The 27,083-nt window shown below is 40.4% G+C and overlaps 1 protein-coding gene across 6 annotated transcripts in view; it reads left to right on the forward strand.

Annotated features, from left to right (window-relative positions):
* LOC122556682 (glutamate receptor ionotropic, delta-2-like) overlaps positions 1 to 23,881 on the forward strand; it is a 530,324-nt gene extending 506,443 nt beyond the window's left edge. For 3 of the 6 annotated variants that reach the window (XM_043703715.2, XM_087995371.1, XM_087995372.1), the window contains 4 exons: positions 10,710 to 10,947; positions 16,837 to 16,917; positions 18,199 to 18,573; positions 18,856 to 23,881. In XM_043703715.2, the coding sequence (XP_043559650.1) occupies positions 10,710 to 10,947; positions 16,837 to 16,917; positions 18,199 to 18,546 (667 nt within the window). In that variant the 3' untranslated portion in view covers positions 18,547 to 18,573; positions 18,856 to 23,881. Of the gene's footprint in view, positions 1 to 10,709; positions 10,948 to 16,836; positions 16,918 to 18,198 lie in introns of all 6 variants that reach the window. The other 3 variants (XR_015759755.1, XR_015759754.1, XM_087995370.1) reach the window with 3 other exon arrangements.
* The last annotated feature ends 3,202 nt before the right edge of the window (positions 23,882 to 27,083 follow it).

A 27,083-nucleotide genomic window follows, 5' to 3' on the forward strand; every position in this document is an offset into this window, starting at 1 on the left:
ATGAGTCCGCCCTTCTAAAGAAGGAACTTGAAACATTAACTCTGTTTTAACTCCACAAATACTGCTCAGTGGCTGAGCTTCTTCAATAATTTCTGTTTGGATTTGTTTTACGTCTCCAGCATCTGTACTTTTTTGTTTTCTTTTTGAGTCCACACATGCACTATTGGAACCCTATTGTACCAATAATGGATGAAAAGGTACTATTGAAAGACAAGGAGTATTTTCCACCATCAATGAAATGTAATACATTGTAATCTTGCACTTTGCAATCTCTCCCATAATCAGCAATGTGGGTGACTGGTGATTGCCTCATCTATCAGGAAATTACACAGCTATAATTTGGGAATTAGAGGCAAGGTTTTACAAATTATTCAAGAGGACACAAGGCAACAATGAGGTGAGGGAAGGAGCCAGGCTCTGGAATACAGACCCAGAACATGCATTTTACAGGAGCAATGGCAGAATTTCTTTGGTATCTACAGTTTCTAAGAGGGAAAGAAACTGATCTGGTTGCCCAACAGTCATCTTCAGCTGGTTACTGAAAGCCATACTGGTGGAGGTACAGATTCCTAGGCACCAATTTTCTGCTGCTGCTCCTAAAGAGAGATAACTCTAGCAGGAGGAGATTGTGTCTGAAGTCAGCCAGGTTCTGTTAAAAGGCAGAAACTTTCTTGAAAGCATCACAGAAACCTCACAGTCTTGAACAGGAGCTATGTATCATAATTGAAGCTGTGTTTTGGGTTCAAGAAGCCACATGTCAATATTTCAGGCCATGAAGTGGACAATAGCACATATCAATTGCTCCCCCCATTGGGTGACTAAGATTGCTGAGAGTGTACCACACAGCCATAATAAGGAACACTGTCTAGAGTACCTCGTATGACACTGCCTGACTCATCCAGACATCAGAATCTCACTTTTTGAAGGACTATGATCAGTTTCCTTCTTCAATATTGGTCTAAGCACTTCTTGCAGCTAAAATCAGCCACATGTTGAGGGATATCCCTTTTGGTGTAACAGCTATCCTTTGACAGGTCAAGGACCTTTGATAGAGGTTGTTCAGGATGTATGAGTTATGACATATTGCTGTATTTGTGGCTATTGTGGTTAGAAATGACTTGAGCATTAAGAGAGTGGAATCCTTTTCTATTCACGAAGACTGTTGGTCCATGATAGAGAGTTCTGATTGCTATTTGAGTGCATTCGATTTACACCCTGAACTGCAGAAAACCAACGATGGCTGAGAATTTTAATGGCACTGCTGACTGACCCCAAATATACATACATTTTGAGTGACTGTGACTTGTCTTAACCCCTCCCCCTGAGACTGTCCAGTCCCTTCCCCAAACCTACCAGACCCACACCATCTTCAATTACTCCTATAACTGCGTCCATTCTGTGAGCCAGCAAATGCAACCAAACACTCCCCAAATCTAAGCCGCCTGCAGCCTTAACAATGCCTTGGCCAGATCCTTACAATCAACCCCCTCTCCCCGACACCCGACACCCCCCCCAAAAAAAATCCAACCCTCTCCCACCCCCAACAAATTCAGATTGTGCACAACACACAAATAACCCACAGCGGCTAAACTCCCCCTCCCCACAACTACCAACACCATCATTCCCCAGGCATTGTTTAAAGAATCCACAATCATTAAAAGATACTAATTCCAATTCCTAGTTTTAGGTAGGAGTTGGCACAAGTTATTACTAAATAGCAAATTGAAAGCTGGTTTTAGGATGAAAAGCATATGTTGAATTGATGGCTGGGCTTTCCACACTCTCCAACATGAATGCCATGTCTGGCAAAATTTGACCACACCTTTATGTAATCTTGGCCAATAAAAACGTTTTGATAGTTTAATTTGTTTTCTCCTAATACCTAAGTGACCTGCCATTGGATTTTAGTTAGCCACTTATACATTTTTGTTACAACATTCAGAAGAGACTGTGAACTCTTGGACTGCTGCCATTCTTTAACTGATTCTGAAGTTGTCTCCATTGCCTTGTTAGTATGTTGGGTTTTATTTTTCAAATAATAACACTCAGGTAATGGTTCTGATTCAAGTTTTAAATAGGCCCTTTGGTATAACTCTGCCAATTCTGTATCCACATGTTGCATTTTTATTCAAGTAGATGGGTTAAACATGTCAGCCTTATTCATTTTACCTTTATCCTTTTTATTTAACATTTCAGATATTGCTTCAATTGATAGAGTTTCCAAATCATCTCCTTTCTTCATAGACTTGTCTTTCCTGTATTTATTTCTATGTGCCTAAGATCTAGTCATAACACAGTCAAAAGAAATCCAGGATTTTCTCCAATGTTACAATACCTTTACCTCCATAGTTCCATCACCCTAAGTAAGGCCAATACAGGTATTTCTGAACTATTCCAGCTACAACTTCTCCATTCACTTTTTAATCAAACTCTATATGATGAAATTTGTTTACAGCCAGAGTGTATTCCTCCAAAGAATATTTTTTTCATCATTAACCTATCTGGAAGGCAAATCTTTTCATCAGGCAGCATCAGTGACTGAATTACTCTAGTGTCTCTCAATGTCTTTATTATTATGTCTCATTGATTAAAGGCAAAAGTAAATACCTCTTTTTGAAATTAAAAATAAAATCTCCAATGATCTGATTTTATTAACACTATTTGAGGAAGATTTTTCTTAATTGTTCTGAGCCATCTCTCCCTTTTTGGTATATTTTAAAGAACCATGTTATCTCTGTACCGCACTAGCAGGTTTAATATTAGTTTCCTTTTTGAAGATCCTTTAGACCACATACTATGGCCACCAGATTTCCATTTAGCTTTCAGCAATTGTCTTTGGTATACCCTGTCTTATTACAATGGAAGTATTCTTTTATATATTAGACTTTATTAAGGTCTCTGATCCTCTGAGCTGCTGTCATTTGTTTTCTTTCTTCTCAGCATTTTTTGGGCTGAGTCATATTGAATTATTTCTTTGAAGTTCAAACCTTTTAAAGAATGTTTCCCTGTCATTTGATATGGCATGGTGGCTCAGTGGTTAGCACTGCTGTCGCATAATGCCAGGGACTTGGGTTTGATTCCACCCTCAGGCATCTGTCTGTCTGGAGTTTGCACATTCTCACCACATCTGCATTGATTGCCTCCAGGTGCTCCGGTTACCTCCAAAAATCCAAATTTGTGTAGGTTGGGTGGATTGGACATGTTAAATTGTCCATGGATGTGCAGCCTAGATGGATTATATATGGGAAATAGAGGAATAGGGTGGGTTATGGGTGGGATGTTCTTCAGAGGGCCAGTGTGGATTCAGTGTGCCAATAGGCCTGCTTCCACATGGTAGAGATTCTATGATTCTCTTTCCCCACCTCTTCATTGCTCTTTGTTTTAACCTCTTCTCATTCTCCAATTCTATTTTTGTTCTTTCCAGGGTTTTGTCTTTTGTTTCTCCTCCTTTTCTATTTTTCTTTCTTCTCTTTTTCTTCCAATTTAAACTTTCACATTTCTCTTTTTCTCTCTCTTTTATCTCTCACTCAAGTTGTTTTCACTGCGTAGTGAATCCTCACTAATTCTAGTTGTGACCTCTCAATTTCAAATTTCCATCCTTATAAAATCCTGCTTTTAGTTCTCCCTTTAAATTATCTGCTGTGTCAGTTTAACTGTCAAACATTTAAAATGACTCACTGTTATGTATTTGACTGACAGAAATATCTTAGTGACAGTATTTAACATGGCAATTAGTCATTAGGACAAATTCACAAAATGCTGCAGATTTTCTTAAACAACAGAACAAAAGTTCATTACACAAATGAAAAACAGATAAAACAAGCCACCAGTGTTTTTTTTTCTTTCGTGTGTGCAGGTGTGAGACACAGTGAAAGACACAAGGTGTACGACTCTTTATTCATTTTCCATCACCAGGAAGGAAAGAAACACCCAAGTGGCCAGTGACAAGCAGTGCCCTTCACATTAAAGGGCAATGCTGTGTGATCAAACAGTGAAGGGGAAGACAGGGATTGAATCAAAATAGAATTGGACGGGGAAATAATACACTCTACTCCTTGCAGCGCCCACTGCTGCCTGAACAGCTCAGGGGTGTAGGTGGACTCTGCGTGCTCCTTCTCCAGAGACACCCGGGCTGTAATATAACCGCGGAAGAGGAGAAGGAATCGGCCCTAATGACCCCCTCCATAGCCCGCTGCCTGGACCTGTTTATGGCTAGCTTGGCCAGGCCCAGGAGCAGACCCACGAAGAGGTCCTCAGACCTGCCCACCCCACAGCGTACCAGGTGCTCAAAGATCAGGGGCGTGGGACTGAAGTGTAACCAAAAACAGAGAAGAAGGTATTTTAGAAAATCAAAAAGGGAGTGCAAGCACCCACACCCAATATAGCTACCAGTGTTTAAAAGACATAATGATCTTAAATCCTACAGCAAATTAAATTTTCAGCAACCTATCAGTTACAGAATCTCAAATCAAGAGAAATTACACCCTATTTCAACTCTTTAAATTTGCACTTAACTGATTTCTTTGCCTTGGAGTGTGCAAACAATTTTACGAGGCCTTTCCAAGACTGCCAACATGAACTTTTCATATATCTGAAAATCTAAACTTTCACAGTTTCAAAACTTGCAGATCTCCAATTATCCTGTTTTGGAAGATTCACAAACTAAGATGATTAGTTCCCTGAACTCCCTCTAGGAGATAAGCTAAACTAAAGCAAGGAGATTGTGATTGAGAAGATGAGTGAGTGGGTAAGAGAAGGAGTCTTTCCATATTCCACCGTGCCAATAATGGTACCTCAGTTAGGCAGTGACCAACCGGGAGATTACCGATGCAATGAGTCTTTTGTGCATCAAGGGTGGCAACATTAGGTCCTTAAGTGAGAATTAACTGCCCTCTTAAGGGTCTCAATTAGCATTCAAATAAAGCCTCTACCACCTCCCACCAAGGCTTAATGGGGGAGGCATCAGGAAGTAGCCACATCATTTGCTAACTTGCACCCAATTAAATGACATCCCCACCTTCTCATCCTCAGAGTTCAACTTTGGTGTGGGAGGAAGTGATTAAATTCTGTCCAGGAGAGATAGGGGTGAGGTAAAGCTGACTAACATCAAAGTTCATGTGAAAACTGACACTATCCTTTTGAAATGTCACTGAGGAGAATGTGTGTATGAACAAGTGGAGGAGACCAATCTTGGAGGGAGGAACACTAGAAGGAAGAGTACAGCATTGGGAAGAAATGATATTATTGCTATTTCTGGCTGCAATTAGATAGATGAGAACAGAACTAGGTGACTTCAGTCCTGAACAATATGCTAGTGTGGTCAATCCTACCAAAGGCTGCAGACATTCAATAAGGCATATGAAAGAAAGTTTATCTTTGTTACAGTGACATAGGACAAATATTGTGACTTTTATAAGAGCCCTTTTAGTAAGCCTTTGGGTTGGAGTTTGGAGATAATGGGTTGAACCTTGGTCTATTTTGGCTGTGTAATTTTCTTTGGGTTTCATCAAGGGTTTCTCTCTGTGAGGCCGAATTGGTATTCTGATGATGTCATTACAAAGTCATTACCTCATTAAGTACCCACCGTGTTCCAAAGGCACTCCCGTTGTCTGATGCTAGCCTGATTCTACCAGTCAACATAGCTGGAAGATCTTGTCACTACCTGGATATCCTGGAATGAACTGGCTTCTGTGGTGCTGGTACCATATTCAAAAGTCCATTGTTCACCCACCAGGGACTGGCATGGAGTTGCGCTGCAAGCTGCACACTGTTTGGTGGGCATAATAGCAAACAAATGGAAAGTTCCCTGCTTTGCAGGCAGGGACCGCATGTATCTGGTGGACAGGGTGGTGCAAAGGAGGACTGTCCTATTCTGCCAGGACTGCCAGAGGAGACCATGTCACTGGCCTTTGAAAGCCTGGTCTGACATCACCACCTGGGAGACCATGTCACTGGCCTTTGAAAGCCTGGTCTGACATCACCACCTGGGTGAGTGTTTTCTGTGGTTTCCTGAGGAACTCTTGGCTATGTAGGAAGCAGATCAATGGCCTTCTCTGCTTTGCAAAGATAAGTGCAACCATCTTCTCTCTTCTACTTCACACTCACTCTATATCTGTTAAAGCACCAACCTCCCATTAATGTTCATGCTGTACTATTCTCATTATTACGTGCAGCATCTCCTCTCACTTGCTTTAATCCACTCCAACACTCCCAGACTACTAACCCTGCGCTGCCTAAACACTTACTCAAGTAAGGTCATCATCTTTCCACCCCAGCTGGATCAACACAAACAGCTGTGCCAACCATTTTCCTCTCATTCAATGCCTCCCTTTCTCTCATTATAGGAGAAGAAAGCCCACTATCGGGCTAAAAGAGCCAGGACGGGTGATTTGGTGCCCGACATTCTGCTCCTGAAATCTTATGAGGAGAGCATCTTGTGAGGACTAGCAGGTTAGCACTGGGGAGGCATTGGCCTAGTGGTGTTATCGTTAGACTATTAATTCATATTTTGCAGACTTGATTCAAATCCCGCCATGACAGATGGTTGAATTTGAACTTAATAAAGAACTTGGAATTAAGAGTCTCATGATGACCATTATTCATTCTCAGGAATAAACCCCTCTGGTTCATTAATATTCTATAGGAAAGGAAATTTGCTATCCTTACCTAGTCTGGCCTGCATGTGACTCCAGACCCTCAGCAATGTGGTTGATTCTGAACTGCTTTCTGGGCAATTAGGGATAGGTAATAAATGCTTGCCTAGCCAGTGATGCCCTAATCCTATGAGTGAATTTTAAAAAGTTTTAAAGGGTCCTGGGGAGATGCAGAGATATTTGTGCCCTGGCAGCCTAGTAAAAAATACTGTTCATTCCTGTGTAATTCTTACATTCATCCCGGTATCAACGTATGTCTCCCCCTACCAGAATTTACAACCCACAGTCCAGCAATCTCTATTGTGTCTTACAGGTACCAGCAGCATGTCTATGTTGGTTGCAACCAAGAGGGTCACCCACAAGGGGTCCTCTCCAGCCCCTCTGAGACAGAGAGCCCAGATACTCAGAGGAAGCTTAGGCAAGTTTGTCCCTGTACCCTCTACCAGCTCAGATTCTAACACCTCAGCGGGTATTTCTCTAGATTAGAGTCAGGAGCACATGCGGGTGAGCATTTCGCTGCCATGTCTCTACAGCTGGTCAAGAAAGAAATGCCACAAAGTGATGGCACTAGGGGCAACTGTCAGAGACCAGGCACCTACTCAACCCCAGGAAGGAGAAAACCATATCTTGTTGGCCATTTGTGACTGCGTACAAATTCTCAAGCAGACAGAGGGAAGCAGGCAAGTTTGTTGATAAGACTGAGCAACCTAATGCAACAGCTACAGGATTGCAGCAAAGCTGGAACCCTATTGCTTCAGGAATGCAACCATCTCACTGCCTTCATAGACAAGTTGGCAGCTGCCTTGGAGAGACAAGTTCAGACAGCTCCAGGGTCTGTTGGATATGCTGATGGAACTCTTTTGTCTTAGCCACTGGTTTCTCTAAAGTAAACAAAGGAATGAGGGACCTTGACATCTGTCTCTGTGCTCTTCCGTCACAAGGAGACGGGGTGATGCCAGTAAGCACCAACCAGAAGAGGATCCACATACAGGCCCCAATAGAGTCCTTCCCTGGCTTGGCCTTCTAACTCCACCCTCTCTGCTACCCACAGCCCTGTAGGAGTCCAAAGGACACATTCAGCATGACTAGGCCCTCTAGATGCAAAACCCCCTGGGGTCAGCCAGTCAAAGCTTGAAGGAAACTGGGTTCCACTGTGCAGCAGCCTCTCTCCTCCCCACATGTGAATGGACCCAGGTTCTGAATTGAAACATTATTGGAAGGAAAGAAAGAAGGGACATTTGAGGGAAAATGGTGGACAGTTGTCACTTGATTGTAAATAAGTTCTCATGTTTGTATATGCACCTCTTGCTATTAACTGGGGCAAATTTCTGTGTAGCACGAAATGCCTGAAAGTGTTAAAGTATTCCATTCTTGTCCTTAAACAATGTCAGTGGGCCAAGGTGTGAAGCCGCTGCACTGTTGCGTGCAATGGGGACAATTGCAGGTGACTGTGACCTTGACAACTCGGCCCCAATTTTCCAAGTGCACAGACGTCAGTGGGGTTCAGCCGTTAAGCCTGGGGCAATGGTCAGCAATGCTTGGGTCACGGAGTTAGACTGCACAACATAGCTAATGTATAAGTGTTGTAAGGAATGCTGAACTCGCAAGTGTGTTTCACCTTTACTGGATGAGGATGTTTTGTCTACTAGTGTTGTCTTTTGAAGGATTCCTTGTAGCTATAATGCCAGATCCCTCCCTCGCAGGTGACAACTTTTACCCCACCCACTTCAAGCATGTTGTAGCTTTTTCTTTTCCATTGTGCATTCCGTTGTGATTTTCAAGATGATGGAAGGCAACAGCAGCCTCTTCTCAGAACATGAGATCCAGGCGTGGTTTCATGAGGAGGTATACCATACATTAATGGGGTTTGAGAAGATAATCTGCAGGAGAGAAAGGAATATGTGGTTTATTTTGCATTTCAAGATGATCCTAGGATAGTGAACAGTTCTGGCAGACAAAAATGGGGCACAATAGTGTTTTACATGCTGAATGCCTAATTCAGTAGTCTATCATATCCAAAGAAATCTGCATCCCTTGGTTTTAAGGGAGCGAAGATGAGGATCAGGGGAGGCCAACAGGGGAGGAAGCATATTGGTTTTAATATAGACATGAAATTGTTACTCAAAAAGAAATTTAACCAATGTGAATATCTATTCAATTGTTGAAATGCTATGTTAAATCAAATAGTTCATGTTTAATTCATTACATATATATGTATATATTTATGTCTTCGCACTTACGAAAATCAGTAAATTTAATATATTCATCATGACCCTTTCTTCACATCTGCATTGGTAAATTAAATGAGATTTTCCCATTTATGCTGCTGTATATTTGTCACAGTAGCATAAATTTGGATTTGAACTTATAGTTAGAATGCATCAAGCATTCAGAGTATTTTACTTCTGGAGTCATCCCAGAATGAGACCAGTTGCTAAATTTGACTCTGTTTATAGCTAAAATTAATCATCTGCACATCCTCTCTGTCAATCTAACGTTATGTGTAGTTTTGCTTCCATCTGACATTTGATTGGCAGTGCAGACTTAGCACATGTTTTTTATTCAAGTAAAATGTAGAATAATTAGTTTATTACATGACATGAATTAATAATCTATTTATAATAACATGAGGGTTATGAAACTTAATAGTAAGGTGCTTCAAATGGTGAAAATATTTCTCAGGACCTTTCCACTGATTAAAACCTCTAATGAAAGTAAAATGTCACCCAGGCTCAGTTTCACTTTCTACCATAATAAACGTGACTATCAGTAAGTCTCAAAATTATATCTTAAATCACTTAATTAGTATAATGTTCCACCTTGAAATATTGATAGACCTAAGAGCAGAGTTTTGGTCTATTATAGATATGAATTAATTTGAATTAACATCCTTAATAATATCTTTGGAAGTTTTGTATATTTTATATTTATGTAACAAAGTACTAATTTTAAATTTCTTGAGCAAATGCTTTCCTTAGATTTATTCTCTGTAATGCATATTTCCCTGCAAGAGCACATCACAAGTTTCAAAATATTAAAACAACAAAGGTTTTTGCATGGATTTTGCTTTAAATCACCCTGATGACAAAATAATCTGGCTTCCAAAGCTTTTACAATATTTTCACAATCAGAAAACAGCACTGCGGGTTTATTTTTAATAAATTTTCATGCAAGTAATTAGTGGTTTGTTGCAGGATTAATGCAATAACATATTATGAAACTTTAAGCAACAAAGAAGGCACTGTAATATGTTACAAAAGCAAAACTCTTCAGGGCAAATAACATAATAAAGCACTGCTGACACCAGTTCCATTCTGCATCATTGTATTGTTTGATCCCTCCATTGCCTTTGCATTGTAAATTACAATTTCTTCCACTTAAAAACTGGGATGACAAACAATTGTTTTTGTTCCATTCTTAGTAAGCTTCATTCTCTTTCAATGAATTTCAGTTCTTTACTTAGTGTTGCCATTGATAACAGCTGAATAAACATTTTAGTTTACCTCATCTAAATTTCTACCACCTTAACCTGTCTATTGCAAAGATGTCCTCCTTTTATTGCTAAATTGATCCATCATCTCCCTCAACCGATTTTCATCTGATAAATCAATGCCTTTGTCACATTAAAAAAACCTTGACTTATTCAAATTTCCTCATCACTTTTTCCCCCTCCATCTCTCTAATCTTGCTCCACCCCATAACTGTACCAGAACTCAACCATTTGTGCATCCCTAACTCCTTTCATTTTCAACATTGACAGCTTTGTGTTCAGCTATCTAGGTTCTGAGGTCAGGGATACAAACTCTCAGACTTCCCCTCTCTTCTTTAAAATCAAATTAATTATTTCATCATGCTTTCAGTCACCTCTTCTAAAATCACCTTCTTTCATAGAATGTCAATTCTTGTCTGATTATGTTTTTAAGCAGTGCTGTGGGATATTTATCTACGTTAAAGCTGCAGTATAAATGTGTATTGTCATTTGTAAGTAATTGAATCATATCACTCACTGAATGGAATTGACCATAAATAACATCTTTTTCTGCATGTTTAATTCAGACTTCTAGAACTGGAACAAAGTGGTGAACTGGATGCCCTAAAACAGAAATGGTGGCCCAAAGTTGGGAAATGTGATCTGCAAAGTCACATTAAGACGCATGGGAAAGGAGGCCCGATGGATTTGCAAAACTTTGCTGGAGCATTCGGTTTTCTTGCTTTGGGTGTTATTTTGGCTTTCATCGCTGCTGTGGTCGAAATTTGGTGGAAAGGTGAAAAGAAATCAGACTCTTCTAGAGAGGTAATACTTATAACTCAGATCTCTTAGAAATCTAGGTTTTCTGCTACAACAAACTCCAAAGATTTAAGCAAATGTTGACATGAAAGCTCTTACTCTTATGGTACATTGTTATTTAATTTTAATTTTATTCTTATATTGATTGGTCATCCATTTAATTATCTTTTAAAAAACACTTGTTGAAGACGGCAAGTTCCCTCCAAGCTACGTGCAATCCTGACTTGCAACGATCTCTCCCTGGAATTCCCTATGTGTAGCTAAACTATGTTGAACTGCAACAATTCAAGAAAGTAGCTCACCACCACCTTCTCAAGGGCAATTAGTAATAGGCAATAAATTCTACCTTGACAATGATATTCATATCCCACAAGCAATTAAATAAAACATATCATCCTTTCGTTTTGCAAGATACATCTATTTTAGGAGAGTTCTTATTTTAAGACAGTAATTCTACTGAAATCCTTTGAAATGTTAACGAATTTGATATCATAGAGAGGCTAAAGTAAAATACAAGGCTAAAATGAAAGAAGTACCAAGCTGTCTCTAATTATTTTGATATTAATACAGTTTCATCACATTATTGAACACATAAATATCCACAACATCTTTCTATGCAAAGATAAATGATTTTAAAACTTATTTCGATGAGTTGATAAAGTTGGCAAGTGTGGTGATGGTTTTTTGTCCACTCAAAATGTTAGAAAACAATGAGGAAAGCAATTGGAAACTACTGCAGATACTTTCTCTATTAAGTACTCAAGAGTAACTTTGTGTTAAGGCTTTCCTTAAAAGCACAATTGGTTGAATTGACAGCAAGATCCAGTTATATCGATCAATATACCAATGATGAATAGTTTTGGGAGCATATTTATGCAAAAGTAGTTTTATAACTCAGGTACTAGATCTTTGTAATTTATTCATAATCAACTTGTTTTTGAAAACTCTTGGTTGGCTCATATAATCTACTGTGGAAATGTGTTGCTGGAAAAGCGCAGCAGGTCAGGCAGCATCTAGGGAACAGGAGAATCGACGTTTCGGGCATTAGCCCTTCTTCAGGAATGAGGAAAGTTGGTCCAGCAGGCTAAGATAAAAGATAGGGAGGAGGGACTTGGGGGAGGGGTGTCGGAAATGTGATAGGTGGAAAGAGGTCAAGGTGAGGGTGATAGGTCAGACTGGGGTGGGGGCGGAGAGGTCAGGAAGAAGATTGCAGGCTAGGAAGGCGGTGCTGAATTTGATGGATTTGACTGAGACAGGCTGGGGGGAGGGGAAATGAGGAAACTGGTGAAATCCGAGTTCATCCCTTGTGGTTGGAGGCGTTCTTCCTCCAACCGTCGTTTCGCTGTGGTCTGACGATGGAGGAGTCCAAAGACCTGCATATCCTTGGTGGAGTGGGAGGGGGAATTGAAATGTTGAGCTACAGGGTGGTTGGGTTGGTTGGTCCGGGTGTCCCAGAGGTGTTCCCTGAAACGCTCCGCAAGTAGGCGGCCCGTCTCCCCAATATAGAGGAGGCCACATCGGGTGCAAAGGATGCAATAGATGATATATGTGGAGGTACAGGTGAATCTGTGGCGGATATGGAAGTTTCCTTTGGGGCCTTGGAGGGAGGTGAGGGGGGAGGTGTGGGCGCAAGTCTTGCACCTCCTGCGGTTGCAGGGGAAGGTGCCGGGAGTGGAGTTTGGGTTGGTGGGGGGTGTGGATCTGACGAGGGAGTCACGGAGGGAGTGGTCTTTACGGAATGCTGATAGGGGAGGGGAGGGAAATACGCCTGACCCCGCCCCCACGCCGATCTCCGTCCCCGCCCCCAGACCTAACCCCGCCCCCACACTCAGCTCCAGCCCCACACCAGGTCGTAGCTCCCAGCCCTGCCGTGTTTTCACCATCCCTCCAGACCTACCCCTCTCTGAGGATGAAAGATCAGTCCTCAGCAGAGGCCTCACCTTCATTCCCCTACGCTCCCGGATTGATGAATTCAGCACGCGGCGTGACATCGAACAATTCTTCCGCCGCCTTCGCCTCCGCGCCTACTTCTTTAACCAAGACTCCCGCCCACCCTCTGACGACCCCTTCTCCCACCTCCAACACACCCCATCCACCTGGACACCCCGTGCTGGCCTCCTACCTGCCCTCGACCTCTGCATAGCCAACTGCCGCCGCGATATTAACCGCCACCTGAACTCCCCCACCCCTCTCACCCACTCCAACCTCTCACCCTCGGAACGCACAGCCCTCCACTCACTCCGTTGCAACCCCAACCTCACTATCAAACCAGCAGACAAGGGAGGCGCGGTAGTAGTTTGGCGCACCGACCTCTACACCGCTGAGGCCAAACGCCAGCTCGCAGATACCTCCTCCTACTGCCCCCTTGATCATGACCCCACCCCCCACCACCAAACCATCATCTCCCAGACCGTCCATAACCTCATCACCTCGGGGGATCTCCCATCCACCGCCTCCAACCTCATAGTCCCACAACCCCGCACCTCCCGCTTCTACCTCCTGCCCAAAATCCACAAACCTGACTGCCGCGGCCGACCCATTGTCTCCGCCTGCTCCTGCCCCACCGAACTCATCTCCGCATACCTTGACACCGTCCTGTCCCCCTTAGTCCAAGAACTCCCCACCTGCGTTCGGGACACCACCCATGCCCTCCACCTGCTCCATGATTTTCGCTTCCCCGGTCCCCAACGCCTTATTTTCACCATGGACATCCAGTCCCTGTACACCCCCATCCCCCATCACGAAGGACTCAAAGCCCTCCGCTTCTTTCTTTCCCGCCGTACCGACCAGTACCCTTCCACAGACACCCTCCTTCGACTGACTGAACTGGTCCTCATCCTGAACAACTTCTCTTTCCAATCCTCCCACTTCCTCCAAACGAAAGGAGTAGCCATGGGCACCCGCATGGGCCCCAGCTATGCCTGCCTCTTCGTAGGATATGTGGAACAATCCATCTTCCGCAACTACACTGGCCCCACCCCCCACCTTTTCCTCCGCTACATCGATGACTGTATCGGCGCCGCCTCGTGCTCCCACGAGGAGGTTGAACAGTTCATCCACTTCACCAACACCTTCCACCCCGACCTCAAATTCACCTGGACAGTCTCAGATTCCTCCCTCCCCTTCCTCGACCTTTCTATTTCTATCTCAGGCGACCGAATCAACACGGACATCTACTACAAACCAACCGACTCCCACAGCTACCTGGACTACACCTCCTCCCATCCTGCCCCCTGTAAAAACGCCATCCCATTCTCCCAATTCCTTCAACTCTGCCGCATCTGCTCCCAGGAGGACCAGTTCCAAAAACGCACATCCCAGATGGCCTCCTTCTTCAAGGACTGCAATTTCCCCCCCGACGTGGTCGACGATGCCCTCCACCGCATCTCTTCCACTTCCCGATCCTCCGCCCTTGAACCCCGCCCCTCCAACCGCCACCAGGACAGAACCCCACTGGTCCTCACCTACCACCCCACTAACCTCCATGTACAGCGCATCATCCGCCGCCATTTCCGCCACCTCCAAACGGACTCCACCACCAAGGATATATTTCCCTCTCCTCCCCTATCAGCATTCCGTAAAGACCACTCCCTCCGTGACTCCCTCGTCAGATCCACACCCCCCACCAACCCAAACTCCACTCCCGGCACCTTCCCCTGCAACCGCAGGAGGTGCAAGACTTGCGCCCACACCTCCCCCCTCACCTCCCTCCAAGGCCCCAAAGGAAACTTCCATATCCGCCACAGATTCACCTGTACCTCCACATATATCATCTATTGCATCCTTTGCACCCGATGTGGCCTCCTCTATATTGGGGAGACGGGCCGCCTACTTGCGGAGCGTTTCAGGGAACACCTCTGGGACACCCGGACCAACCAACCCAACCACCCTGTAGCTCAACATTTCAATTCCCCCTCCCACTCCACCAAGGATATGCAGGTCTTTGGACTCCTCCATCGTCAGACCACAGCGAAACGACGGTTGGAGGAAGAACGCCTCATCTTCCGGCTAGGAACCCTCCAACCACAAGGGATGAACTCGGATTTCACCAGTTTCCTCATTTCCCCTCCCCCCAGCCTGTCTCAGTCAAATCCATCAAATTCAGCACCGCCTTCCTAACCTGCAATCTTCTTCCCGACCTCTCCGCCCCCACCCCAGTCTGACCTATCACCCTCACCTTGACCTCTTTCCACCTATCACATTTCCGACACCCCTCCCCCAAGTCCCTCCTCCCTATCTTTTATCTTAGCCTGCTGGACCAACTTTCCTCATTCCTGAAGAAGGGCTAATGCCCGAAACGTCGATTCTCCTGTTCCCTAGATGCTGCCTGACCTGCTGCGCTTTTCCAGCAACACATTTCCATCTCTGATCTCCAGCATCTGCAGACCTCACTTTCTCCTCATATAATCTACTCACTGGAGGTTAGACGAATGAGAGGTGATCTCATTGAAGCATATTGGATCCTTAAGAAACTTGACACAGTAAAATGCTGAGAGGATGTTTCCCTTCATGAGAGAATCGAGGACAGAGGATAGAGTCTCAAACTAAAGGGTGCCAATTTAAAACTGAAATGAGAAGAAATGTCTTGTCTTGGAGGGTTGTAAGTCTTAGAACTCATTGCCACAGAGAGCTGTCAGGGTAGAGTCCTCAAATATATTTAAGGCTGATATAGATAGAGTTTTGATCAGTAGGGGAATCAAGGGTTATGGGGAAAGTGCTGGAAAGGAAATGTGGGGAATGTCAGATCAGCTTTGAACCAATTGAATGGTTGAGCAGGTTCGAGGGACCAATTGGCCTACCCTTGATTTTATTTCCTATGGTCTAATGGTCTTAATTTCAGTTGAGTTTGATGTCATTATATGCTGCATCAAGTTTTTAATTTGTTTATCCCTGAAAGTGAAGAGGAACATGTGTAAGCTTAACTCTCTACCGCCTCCTATTTTCAGCTGTTAGGACCCTCTATTCTTTCTTTCTCTTCTCCACCCTTATTCTCCACCCTTAGTTTACTAAAGATTCTTCCACTTAATTTTTTTTTGCTAGTTTAGATATTGAATACTATTATGTAATTTCTATTAATCAGAGTACAACTTGTTTGAAAAATGAGATTGCTAAGTTAAATTCTATCCCTTCTGGATGCATTTTATTCATAGAATCATAGAATTTTACAGAAGGAGGCCATTCAGCTCAATGTATCTGTACCAGCTCCTGAAATGATTCCCAGCTAGTTGCATTCTTCAGCCTATCTCCATAGGCTTCTAAATTCATCACTTCTAAATATATATTATGCATCACCTAAGAAATTCACATCCACCATTCTCCTGTGCAGTACATTCCAAATCCTAACAACTCTTTGTTTCACCTCAAATCATTCCTTGCTCTCTTGCTGATAATCTTGAAATGGTGACCACAAAGTTACTAACATGCCAATTAGTGGAAATAAAACATTCTTCTTTACCCTATCAAAACTTTAATAAGGTAACTTCTTAATCTTCTCTGATGCCAAGAGAATAAGCCCAATTTCACTAATCTTTCCTTGTATCTAAAATCCCTCATTGCTGGTATCATTCTAGTAAATCACCTTTGAACACCCTCCAGAGCTACATAATAAGACATATTGTCTTCCAATTTGTTTCTAATTATTGATGCCATTTGTTTTTCAATTAAGGAAATTGGATTAATGAGTCTGAATTTCTTTGATATGACTTAATTACCCTTAGAAATAGCAAAAATGAATCTAATTATACCTGGAAGGTTGGCTGTTTTCACCCCAGCTCAAAGTTTTAAACTTCACCCTCACTTTGCACACCCGACATTTTTTTTTATAGGACACCCTTTAACTAGTGAGGTGAGCCCTCCGTCCAATTGCAGTAAGAAATCCTGTCTCCTCTTATCTAGGCCAGCAGCTCTGTGCAACATCAGGATTGGTGGCTAATGCCAGAATTGCAAAAGGCACAGGAGGAAGAACCCCATTCCCAGGTAGGTTTGGGCTCTCATTGGGGCTGGGCTGGCATGTCCAAGCAAGGAAGGTGGATGGACCTGTTGGACAAAGAAAGGGAGAAAGTTGTCGTGGGAAGGCAAAATTGAAGGCCTGACTTGGTCTGCACTTGTCAGAACCTGCACAATTGGTAAAATCATGGCATAGCTGGGTAGGTAGGCTGGTGGTGAGTACTGCACTGATGGTCTGACACTCCTGTTTACAGGTGGAACCCTGCTTTCCTCCCTATAGTTGGTCCATAATATTAAGCCCTCTATTTGGTAGTTTTGCAATCCACAGAATCTCCTCACTGAAGATTTATTTTCTCAACTGGATTTCTATTTCCATATTAACTTTCCCTATTTCTTGAAGGACTGAAAGATACAGTTCACTGATTCTGGGGTATACTAACAGACTTTCAGTATTTTCAACATGTTTAAAGCCACGGTTTTACTAATCACTAACCTTCATGATGTATGCAATATTTATTTAATGTTGAAACAGTGGGTGGAATTCTCTGGTTCTCGAGGACGCATGAATAAATATGGCCGGGGGACTTAATTGAGTGAGAGTCACAAATTCTGAATCTTAACGTCAGGGTAAACTTTAGCAATCAATTTATCTGACCATAAATGTTGAGCCAATCCACCTGATTGCAGGTGTCAGGAAGCCTATATGAATGTATTTGCACCTCATTGTAAATACAACTAATTGGAATGAAGTGCTCTTCCAGCTAGGATCTGTCCAATAGAGAAATTCATGCCTCTAGATATTCAACTGCATATAAGGTGCATGTGTGTTGAGATACACTTGACATTCATCTGTACCTTCACCATCCTATGACTGGCGCAGTTTCAATCACTTACCTTCTATTCCTCCAAGAGAATGACATTCTTCACCTCTCAGTAGTGTATGACCAATTTCCAATTAAGAAAATATTTTTCCCGGTGATTCCAGCAAGGGGAAATATCCTTCCCTTATGCCCCCAGAATCTCTTTTACTCCTATGTTACAACCACTATTACATGAGCCCTTATAAAACTGAACTTTATCCATCTGAAGTTCAATGCCATGTCTTGGTAAATTGTTTGTACTGAGGGAGTAAACTGCATTTTATGGACTCTCCCAAACAAAGTCTGAAAATGTTCTGCACCATACGTTTAACTTTAGAATCATTTCCCCTTTTCGAAAACTATGTGAACTCCTCATATGTTTAACTGTTTCATTGATTATTTCAAATTACTTTAATTATTTTTTTTTGTTTTGTCTTTCCTCTGTATGCAGGAGGACAATGAAATCGAAATTGACCAGTTCCAGAAACAAACAGATGATTTCTCTAAAGTCGATGAGAGCTCTCTTAAATTTTCACCATCATTTGTAGACTTGAATTCATTTGAACTATCTATAATGCCAACTGGTGAAAATCAGGAACAATATGGTGATTTCAGGAACACTAATTTAACAATGTCAACCTTCATACCTGACCAGATGCGGAGGACAAGCACATGTAGCTTATCAGCTAAGACTTCATCTGGATTGCCACTGAGTGGCACAGCTGGTCAACAAACTGCACAATATGTATGCACATCACAAAATGAGAGAGATTCGAGCAGCCCTTCTTCCTTCCTCTGATCCTAACTAAGTGCAGCCATAAGAAATGTGAGTTTCTGAATATTGTAAGTGAACATCTTTACAGAAGAATTTGCCACTTGCAGTTGTAAATCTTGCTGGATTGATCTGATTGCATTGTTCAGAAAATTAATAATTATGTGCATGTTCTACTTGATCCCACACAATTCTTAAAGGAGTAGAACTCTCATGTTGTTATAGTCAATTTGTCATTTAATTTTACAATGTATGAATGTATAGATTTTTACCCCAGGTTTAGTTACATTCTTCTCTTTATTTTTCATTTCATCCTATCCTACAAACCATTTACAGCTCAAAAAGAGTGGACAGATGACCTTCTTAGACCTCCACCAATACCACTGTAATCTTGACCATCAAGGTACATGCAAAAGCAAAGGGAAATATTACCTGCTGAGGAAGTGCCTAATCTCCAACTCATCTTTCAATATTAAGTAGACTTTGTCAATAAGCAGTATTTGCCAAAAAATGAAGTCAAGATATTAAAAATTAAACAAATAAAATCAGAGAAAATATGAAGATAGGAGGAATAGATAATATTCAGAAAGATGCTGTCGTAATATCAGAACTAATTATCACCTGAGACATTTGAGGTTATTGAGATAGTAAGAGGGTATTCTCTTTGTGGCATAGTGGGAAAAGTTTTTATGTGGAGTTACATGTGCTGCTTAGTTACTTATGTCAATCTGAAATGCTTCAATCTAGAAAAATGTATATTACATTGGCTCGATAATGGTACAAAACGATGCACTTTAGAAAGGTAATAGAAACAGTGTTAAATTCATCAATTTTATAGCAACAAATAAATTCAAATATACATAGAATGACATTAATTTCACTGTATTATGAGTAAAATAAAATTGCAAAATCTATCGCTTATTATCAACTGACAGTACCTAATGAGGTGGTCATTTTTTTAGTCTGTATACTTTTTTGAGAATTTTTAGAAATTTTTTCTATGAAGCACAACTTAAGGTAATTAATTTATCTAGTGTATAATTTGCTGAAATTCTGCTCCTGTAAAAAAAAAGTTTCCAAAACAATACATTTTTTTTTACCCATGCTCAAGATGTATAAGTAGCTCAATATTATGACTGATGGTAAAATTATATGGACGAGCTAGGGGGCAGCATCCTTATGTAAAAGATTACATAAACTGTTTGATGAGTCAGTTGCATAATTCAGACACTTGAGCTATAATTTTACTCAAATCATTTACTGTTAATCTCCTTCTAAACTTCAAATGATTTTTAAATGTACAATATTGAGTACATAAATAAACTAACCTCTAATGTTTGTTTCTGTCATGACCATTACAAGGGTAATCAAAAATAATGGCCCAGCAAGAAATGACTTGATGTATAACACTCCAATATTTATTTAACTCAATTGAGCAGGTTCTAGCTTTGTAGCAATGGTAAAACAGTGTTCCAAATTCTTAACTTTTTTATTTTTATTTTAATTACAGAAGTTACTATTAAAGAACATGATTTTGTCTGAGATAACCATTGGCTCCATCCTAACAAATTTTAATTACTGTTTTGGAATTCTGTACAAGCAACATGTTAACTTAACTGTAAGAATGCAAGATACAGCTGCTCAGTGTTCACGACTAGTACTTGTTTACTATGAAAAGTTCAGAGTTTTTTTAAAGCATTTGTAATGTCAGACATGGACAAATTTTGACCAGGCTGTGAGATGTGATATGAGGAGGGTAGCATGTTTGACATCTCAAGGAAGCTAAATTTAATCAGAGGAATAAAGTTATAAAAAGTAACCAAAATAGAATACCAGTAATAGAGAAAACAATGGCACTGAACAGTGACAAAAACTAGAATCATATAGATTCCATGATAAGGTTTTAAGTGCATTCTTCCAATTTCTCTCAATTCAGATACCATCGCTTTAGATCAGAAAATTGCACATAAGTCCACTATTTAAGAGAGATGAGAGAGGATGACATTGGATTTCAAAATTGTTTAGCTGAGAAGTGGTTACCTCAGAATGCAACAGGACCTTGATCAGATGGGTCGATGGGCAGAGTAGTGACAGATGGAGTTTAATCCAGATAAATGTGAGGTGCTATGTTTTGGTAGGGCAAATAAGGGCAGAACTTCACTTATGGTAAGGTCCTGGAGACTGTTGCTGAACAAAGAGACTTTGGAATGCAGGTTCATAGTTCTTTAAAAGTAGAGTCACAGGCAGACAGGGCAGTGAAGAAGGCATTTGGTATGCTTGCCTTTATTGGTCAGTGCACTGAATATAGGAGTTCGGAAGATATTGTCCTATACAGGACATTGGTTAGGTCACTTTTGGAATACTGCATTCAATTCTCATCACCCTCCTAAGAAAAAATGTTGTTAAACTTTAAAAGGGTCAGAAAAGATTTACAAGGATGTTGCCAGGGTTGGAGAGTTGGGCGATAGGGAGAGGCTGAAGAGGCTGGGGTTATTTTCCCTGGAGTGACAGAGGCTGAGGGGTATCCTTACAGAAGTTTATAAAATCACAAAACTCCAGGGCACAGGTTCAAGGTGAGAGAGAAGAGGTTTAAAAGGGACTTAAGGGGCAATGTTTTCACACAGAGGATGATGATGAATGGAATGAGCTGCCAGAGGAAGTGGTAAAGACATTGAAAAAGCGTCTGGATGGGTATATGAATAGGAAGGGTTTAGAGAGATATGAGCCAACTGCTGGTAAATGAGACTAGGTCAATTTAGAATATCTGGTCAGTTTGGATAAGTTGGACCAAAAAGTTTGTTTCCATGTTATATATCTCTATGACTCTCGCTTGTAACTGGAAAGTTAATAAGGGGACAATCTTTCATATACTACCACTTCCTTCCATTCCACAAGGCTTGCAGCACTACGGCAGTGCTATTGTCTGTTACCTGCCTGGCCAATATGGCAAATGTCTTTGGTGTCAAAGGAGAATACAATGTGAACCATATTGGTAATAACTGACAGTGATGTATACCAACAGCATAATGCTGCTTTAAGCAAATGTTTCCATCCTGCAATGTATAATGTAAGTTAGAATAACTGAACATTTTGGAAAATTCCAGCTGATCAGAGACAGATTTATAAAAAAAGTAGTTCATTTCTGATTAGTCTGATTTGTATATTTGAAGAGGTGAAGGATGTAGGGGAAAAGAGAGTATCTAGGGATATTATTTATATGATATGGACATTAAAATATGCTAAATAAAGTCTCTCATAAGAGAAAGTTAACTGAAATTGAAGCTTATGGTATTGAAGACATATTTGGAAATGTAATCACTGGCAAGAAACAGAAAGTAAGAGTATGGTCTCATCCTCTATCTGCAGGGTGTAACAAATGGTATCCTACCTGTTCTTGGACCCTAACACCCCATATGTATTAATGATTTAGTGATAGATAGCCACATAACAAGTTTGCCAATGACCAAGGTGACAATATTGTAAGTAGTATAGACAGAAGCATATTATGAAGAGATATTAATGATTTAAGTAAATTATTAGAAATGTTGCAAATGGATTTCAATGTGGAAGAATCGGAAATCATCATTTTAATTTAACTGCTGCAGTATGACTATCATTCTGGTCATTCTAATGGACTCAACCAAGGATAATCTTAAGTTGTAGTGGCTAGTATTATATAAGGTAATCCAGGCATTTTCTAACTAGATCTTTGCATGCCTTCTATTTACCCTCTAATCCCCATATTTTAGTTCTCCAGATATAAAGCCTAGCATTCCATTTGTCTCTTTAATGTATTATGTACTTGTCCATCACATTTAATGATGTCTTCAAATGAAGCTCCTAGTCTCCTTGGTATTTTTGCTATTTCTAGCTTTTCATCATTTAGGATTTATTCCAGGTCAGTATTTTCAGGTCCAAAGTGGATTCCTTCTCACCTGCCGACATTGAAACCTATTTCCCCATTAATGTATGAATTTCTCCTTCTAATGTTATACTTCAATGTAAACAGTTTACAATGTCATTTACCTTTGTATCATTAGCAGTTTGGATATATAGCTCTTCATTCCATCACCTTTGCTATTAATAAATATATGAGTAATGGAGTGCCCTATAATTTACAAACTTAAGGGCTGAGATGATTAAAATTGACAAGGTATTAAAGGGAACTGATAGGCTACGTAGAGGATAGCTATTTCTGCTGATTATGGAATCTAAAACTAAGGGACAAAGCCGAAGAATTCAAGCCAGAATTTCAGCAGCAAAGTTAGGAAAGATGTCTACACACAAAAGGTTGTTAGGAAGTTGCAACTCTTTCCCACAAATAGCAGCTAATGCTAAACCAATAATTCATACTAAATTTGAAATGATATAAATTTTTGATATCTAAAGATTATGAGAGACATGGGGCCAAGCAGGTGTAAGGAATAATTTACAGATCAACTATGATCTCACTGAACGGTAGAACAGATTCTATTTGGTAAATTGACTCTGCCCTTTCCTATGTTTCTTTATGTGACTGATATATTTTCAGATATTAATGAAACTCCAACCTGTGTGACAAAATCTATATATTAATTTCAAATTACTGGGACAAGTAATTGACATGTGTAGAAAACTCATGTTAATTTGCAAACTAATTTTCTGGCAACTCCCTTGGAAGTGATGTGAGGAAAATCTTTGTAACGTTTCAGCAAACACAAATACTTGGAAGTGTAAATGAAGAATTAAGCTTCATTGATTTGTAACATGTTCAAATCATTATATTGCTTGTAGGTAATAAATATAGACAGCACAATGGAACTTTTGTTTGAAACAATTAATTTCATTCACCTTCTCCAAAGAGTGAATCTGTGAGAAGTAATTGCAATGATGTTAGGAATATGTAATGTTAACATGCTCATTTTGTGATGTTTTCATTTTTTGAGAGGCCTACAGAATCATTGTGTGAAATTTAGCATCTCTTAGAATGTTGTGCTACTGCTGTAAGACTATGAGATTGCATTTGATAAAATACCTGATCTGAAATTGTTGTTGCATATATGGATGTGAAACCAATGCTGTATGGACTAGAGAAGAGTACAACAGTGCCCTAACAGCTTAGTTATGTTATTAGGACACCTTTCCATAATGCTGATAAGCAGTTTTGTTCTCTTTTCATATTTGTGTTACTGTATGCCCAATGAGTGAACTGTTCTTATTATTGCCTTTTATGTGCTTTCAAATTTCTCCTTGTGTAATTTAAATAACATCTTTTATTACACTTTCCTGGCATGTGTTTGCCTCTGACTATCACAAGAATCTGTTATAAATGCCTTTTAAATGAAGAACTTGTGTCATTAACATTTATCTGTTGCATTTTTGATTTCCACTATTTTTGTTCTTTATTTCAATATATTTGTGTCACATCTCACCTAAAGCCAATAATGTTCATGCTGAAAAAAAGGAAGCAACCTTTGGAGAGGGGAAAAAACAGCCCATTTCTTAATATTAACATTAAAATTATATGTAGAAAATACCATCACGAATGGACAGCACAGACTGAGCACTAATATGAATGAATTAAAATTACATCCAACATTCAGTTTACATTCATGGCAATTATTTTAAATAATATTCAGTCAAAAAGTGTGGTGTTGGAAAAGCACAGCCAGTCAGGCAGCATCTGAGGAGCAAAAAAGTCAATGTTTCAAGCATGAGCTCTTCATCAGGAGTGCCCAAGGGGGCTACGAGATAAATTGGAGGGGGGGTGGAGCTGGGGGAAGATTTTAAATAATATCCACATTATTATTCACATCATATATCAACTTACTTTTGCTACTTTTTCACTTCTTGCATTATACAGTCCTGATTTGAAATTAACACGATATTATAGTCTTCTCAAAAGTGTAATGAAGAGCATTACATGTATACTGAATTACTGAACGTAGTTCAGAATTACAGAGCTGATTTGCTAAAATGCTCTGGAAAATTATGAATTAATTTGATTATATTTATATTTTATTTACATTCTCATAATTATTAGAATTATATGCACCACTGTAGCCCATATCACAATGCCACAAGATATATATTGCTTAAATCAAGTCAATAACATGTGAGTATGGAGTGTTTGTATGCTTTTCTTGATGTGTATTGCATAAATGACCAAGTTGGTTAGACATGTTCAAGTCAAAAAAAGTCTCTATTAAGCTATATCAAGCAGAATATAAATCTGTTCAAAGTCTGTGAGAAGATTTGTAGCTCGGGTGCTCATTGTTGTGGTTCTGTTCGCCGAGCTGGGAATTTGTGTTGCAGATGTTTCGTCCCCTGTCTAGGTGACATCCTCAGTGCTTGGGAGCCTCCTGTGAAGCGCTTCTGTGATCTTTCCTCCGGCATTCCTCCTACAAATGCCGGAGTAAAGATCACAGAAGCGCTTCACAGGAGGCTCCCAAGCACTGAGGATGTCACCTAGACAGGGGACGAAACGTCTGCAACACAAATCCCCAGCTCGGCGAACAGAACCACAACAGAATATAAATCTCTGATATCCAACAAACTGAAAGATATAGAAATAAAGTAGTATATCTCTTTATAAGATATAAAATGTGAAATTTTAACAACTTAACTATAATGGATGTCCTTTCTAATTCCATCGTATAAGCACTCTACTTCAACAAAAACTGGATATAGATAAGATACTCTCTATTGTACTGTTATCTATATGGAAGATATTTTAATGACTAATTGCCAGCTCTATCCATTAAATATTTTACAATATGTGCTGAAAAATCATGCAAATGAATCAACCAAGTCACTCTTCATCAGATTCTCGTGAAAACTTACAATGCCTAGCCAAGTTCAGAAGACTATTCACTTTCAGTTTTCTTAATTGGTAGCATGTATAGCAGCAGAAAGAGAATGGAATCTTAAAAATAGGAATAAAAACATGTCATTGCAAGGGTTCCTGAGGATAGTCTCCTAGGCTGAAGAGTGTGTTCTCAATGACCTTCCTTCCTGCATAAAGTCAGATGTAGATAAATTTGCTAAAGATTTCACAATGTTCAGCACAATTTATAACTCTTGATGTTATAAATCAATAATGCAACAAGATTTGGATAGCATTCAGGCTTGGACTGATGACTGGCAGTAATATCTTCACCACACAAGTGCCTGGCAAGGTCTTTCATTGACATTTAAGGTTGTTAACATTGCTAAAGATACCACCATCAACATCCTTATCATTGGTCAAAATTTTAACTGAAGCAGCCATATAAATAATAAGAGCATATAGGACTTTGGGAATTCTGAGCAATGAATTCACTTCCTCACTTTGCAAAGCTACGAAGCACAAGTCAGGAAGTTGATAGAATATGTTCTACTTGCTTGGATGAGTGTAGCTTCAACAACATTTCCCAAGCTCAACACCATCTAAAAAAAGCCACCCACTTGATTGGTGTCTCATCTCCTAACATATATATTTATTCCATTCACCACCAATGCACAGATAGCAGTGTGTACCATTAACAAGTTGAATTACAGCAACTTGCTAGGCTTCTTTCAATAATATCTTCCAAACTTGTAATCTCTACCACCTTAACAGACTAAGATAATAGAGACATGGTAACATCCACACTTGCAAGTTCCCCAACAAACAACACACAATCTGAAATTAGAACTTTAATACCTTTCCTTCACTGTCACTGGATCAAAATCATCAAACTTTATTCCTGACATTAGGTGGTTGTTCCTAGATCAGATGGCCTGCAGAGATTGAAAAGGTGGGTTCACAAAATATTTCTCTTTCCATCCTGTTTTGATCTCCCATGTGAGGAAGAATGTTCTTTTGCTTATGGAGGGAATGTAGCAAAGATTTATCAGGAATAATTCTTGAGATGGAAGGACTGACATATTAAGAGAAATAGGATCTCCTTCCCAATCACACCCCTCACTTGAGGTGCAGTGAACCTCAGGTTAAAACATTGAAAGTTCTCTATGGTCTAGTGAAACTATGGAGACTTTATTTTAATACTAGAGATCTACAATACATTACATGATTCTTCAGCCCATTGCATCTATGCTAGTCAAAAACAACCATCTAACTATGCTAATCCCATTTTCTAGCACTTAGCCTATATCCTTTTATGCCTTGGCATTCAAGTACACATCTAAATACTTTTTAAATGTTATGAGGGTTTCTGCTATTACCACCTTTGCAGACAGTGAGTTCCAGGTTCCCACCACATACAGGTTAAAAAAGATTTTCCTCACATCTCCTCTAAACCTTGTTGTCCACATCTTAAATCTATGCTTCCAGTCATTAATCCCTCCATCAAGGGGAATGTTTCTCCCTGCCTTCCCTATCTATGCCTCTCATAATTTTATACATCTCGATCATGTCCCTCTCAATCTCCTCTGCTATAAGGAAAACAACCTCAGTCTCTCCGATCTTTTTTCATAACTGAGACTCTCCAGCCCTATTACATCCATGTAATTTCATCCGCACCCTCTCCAGTGCGATCATATCCCTCCTATAATGTGGATTCCAGAACTGCATGCAATACCCTAGCTGTGACCTAAACATCATT

The sequence above is a fragment of the Chiloscyllium plagiosum genome, unplaced genomic scaffold, assembly GCF_037043375.1.
Source record: "Chiloscyllium plagiosum isolate Xiang-an unplaced genomic scaffold, Cpla_swu_hap1 HiC_scaffold_16, whole genome shotgun sequence".
NCBI lineage: Eukaryota > Metazoa > Chordata > Chondrichthyes > Orectolobiformes > Hemiscylliidae > Chiloscyllium > Chiloscyllium plagiosum.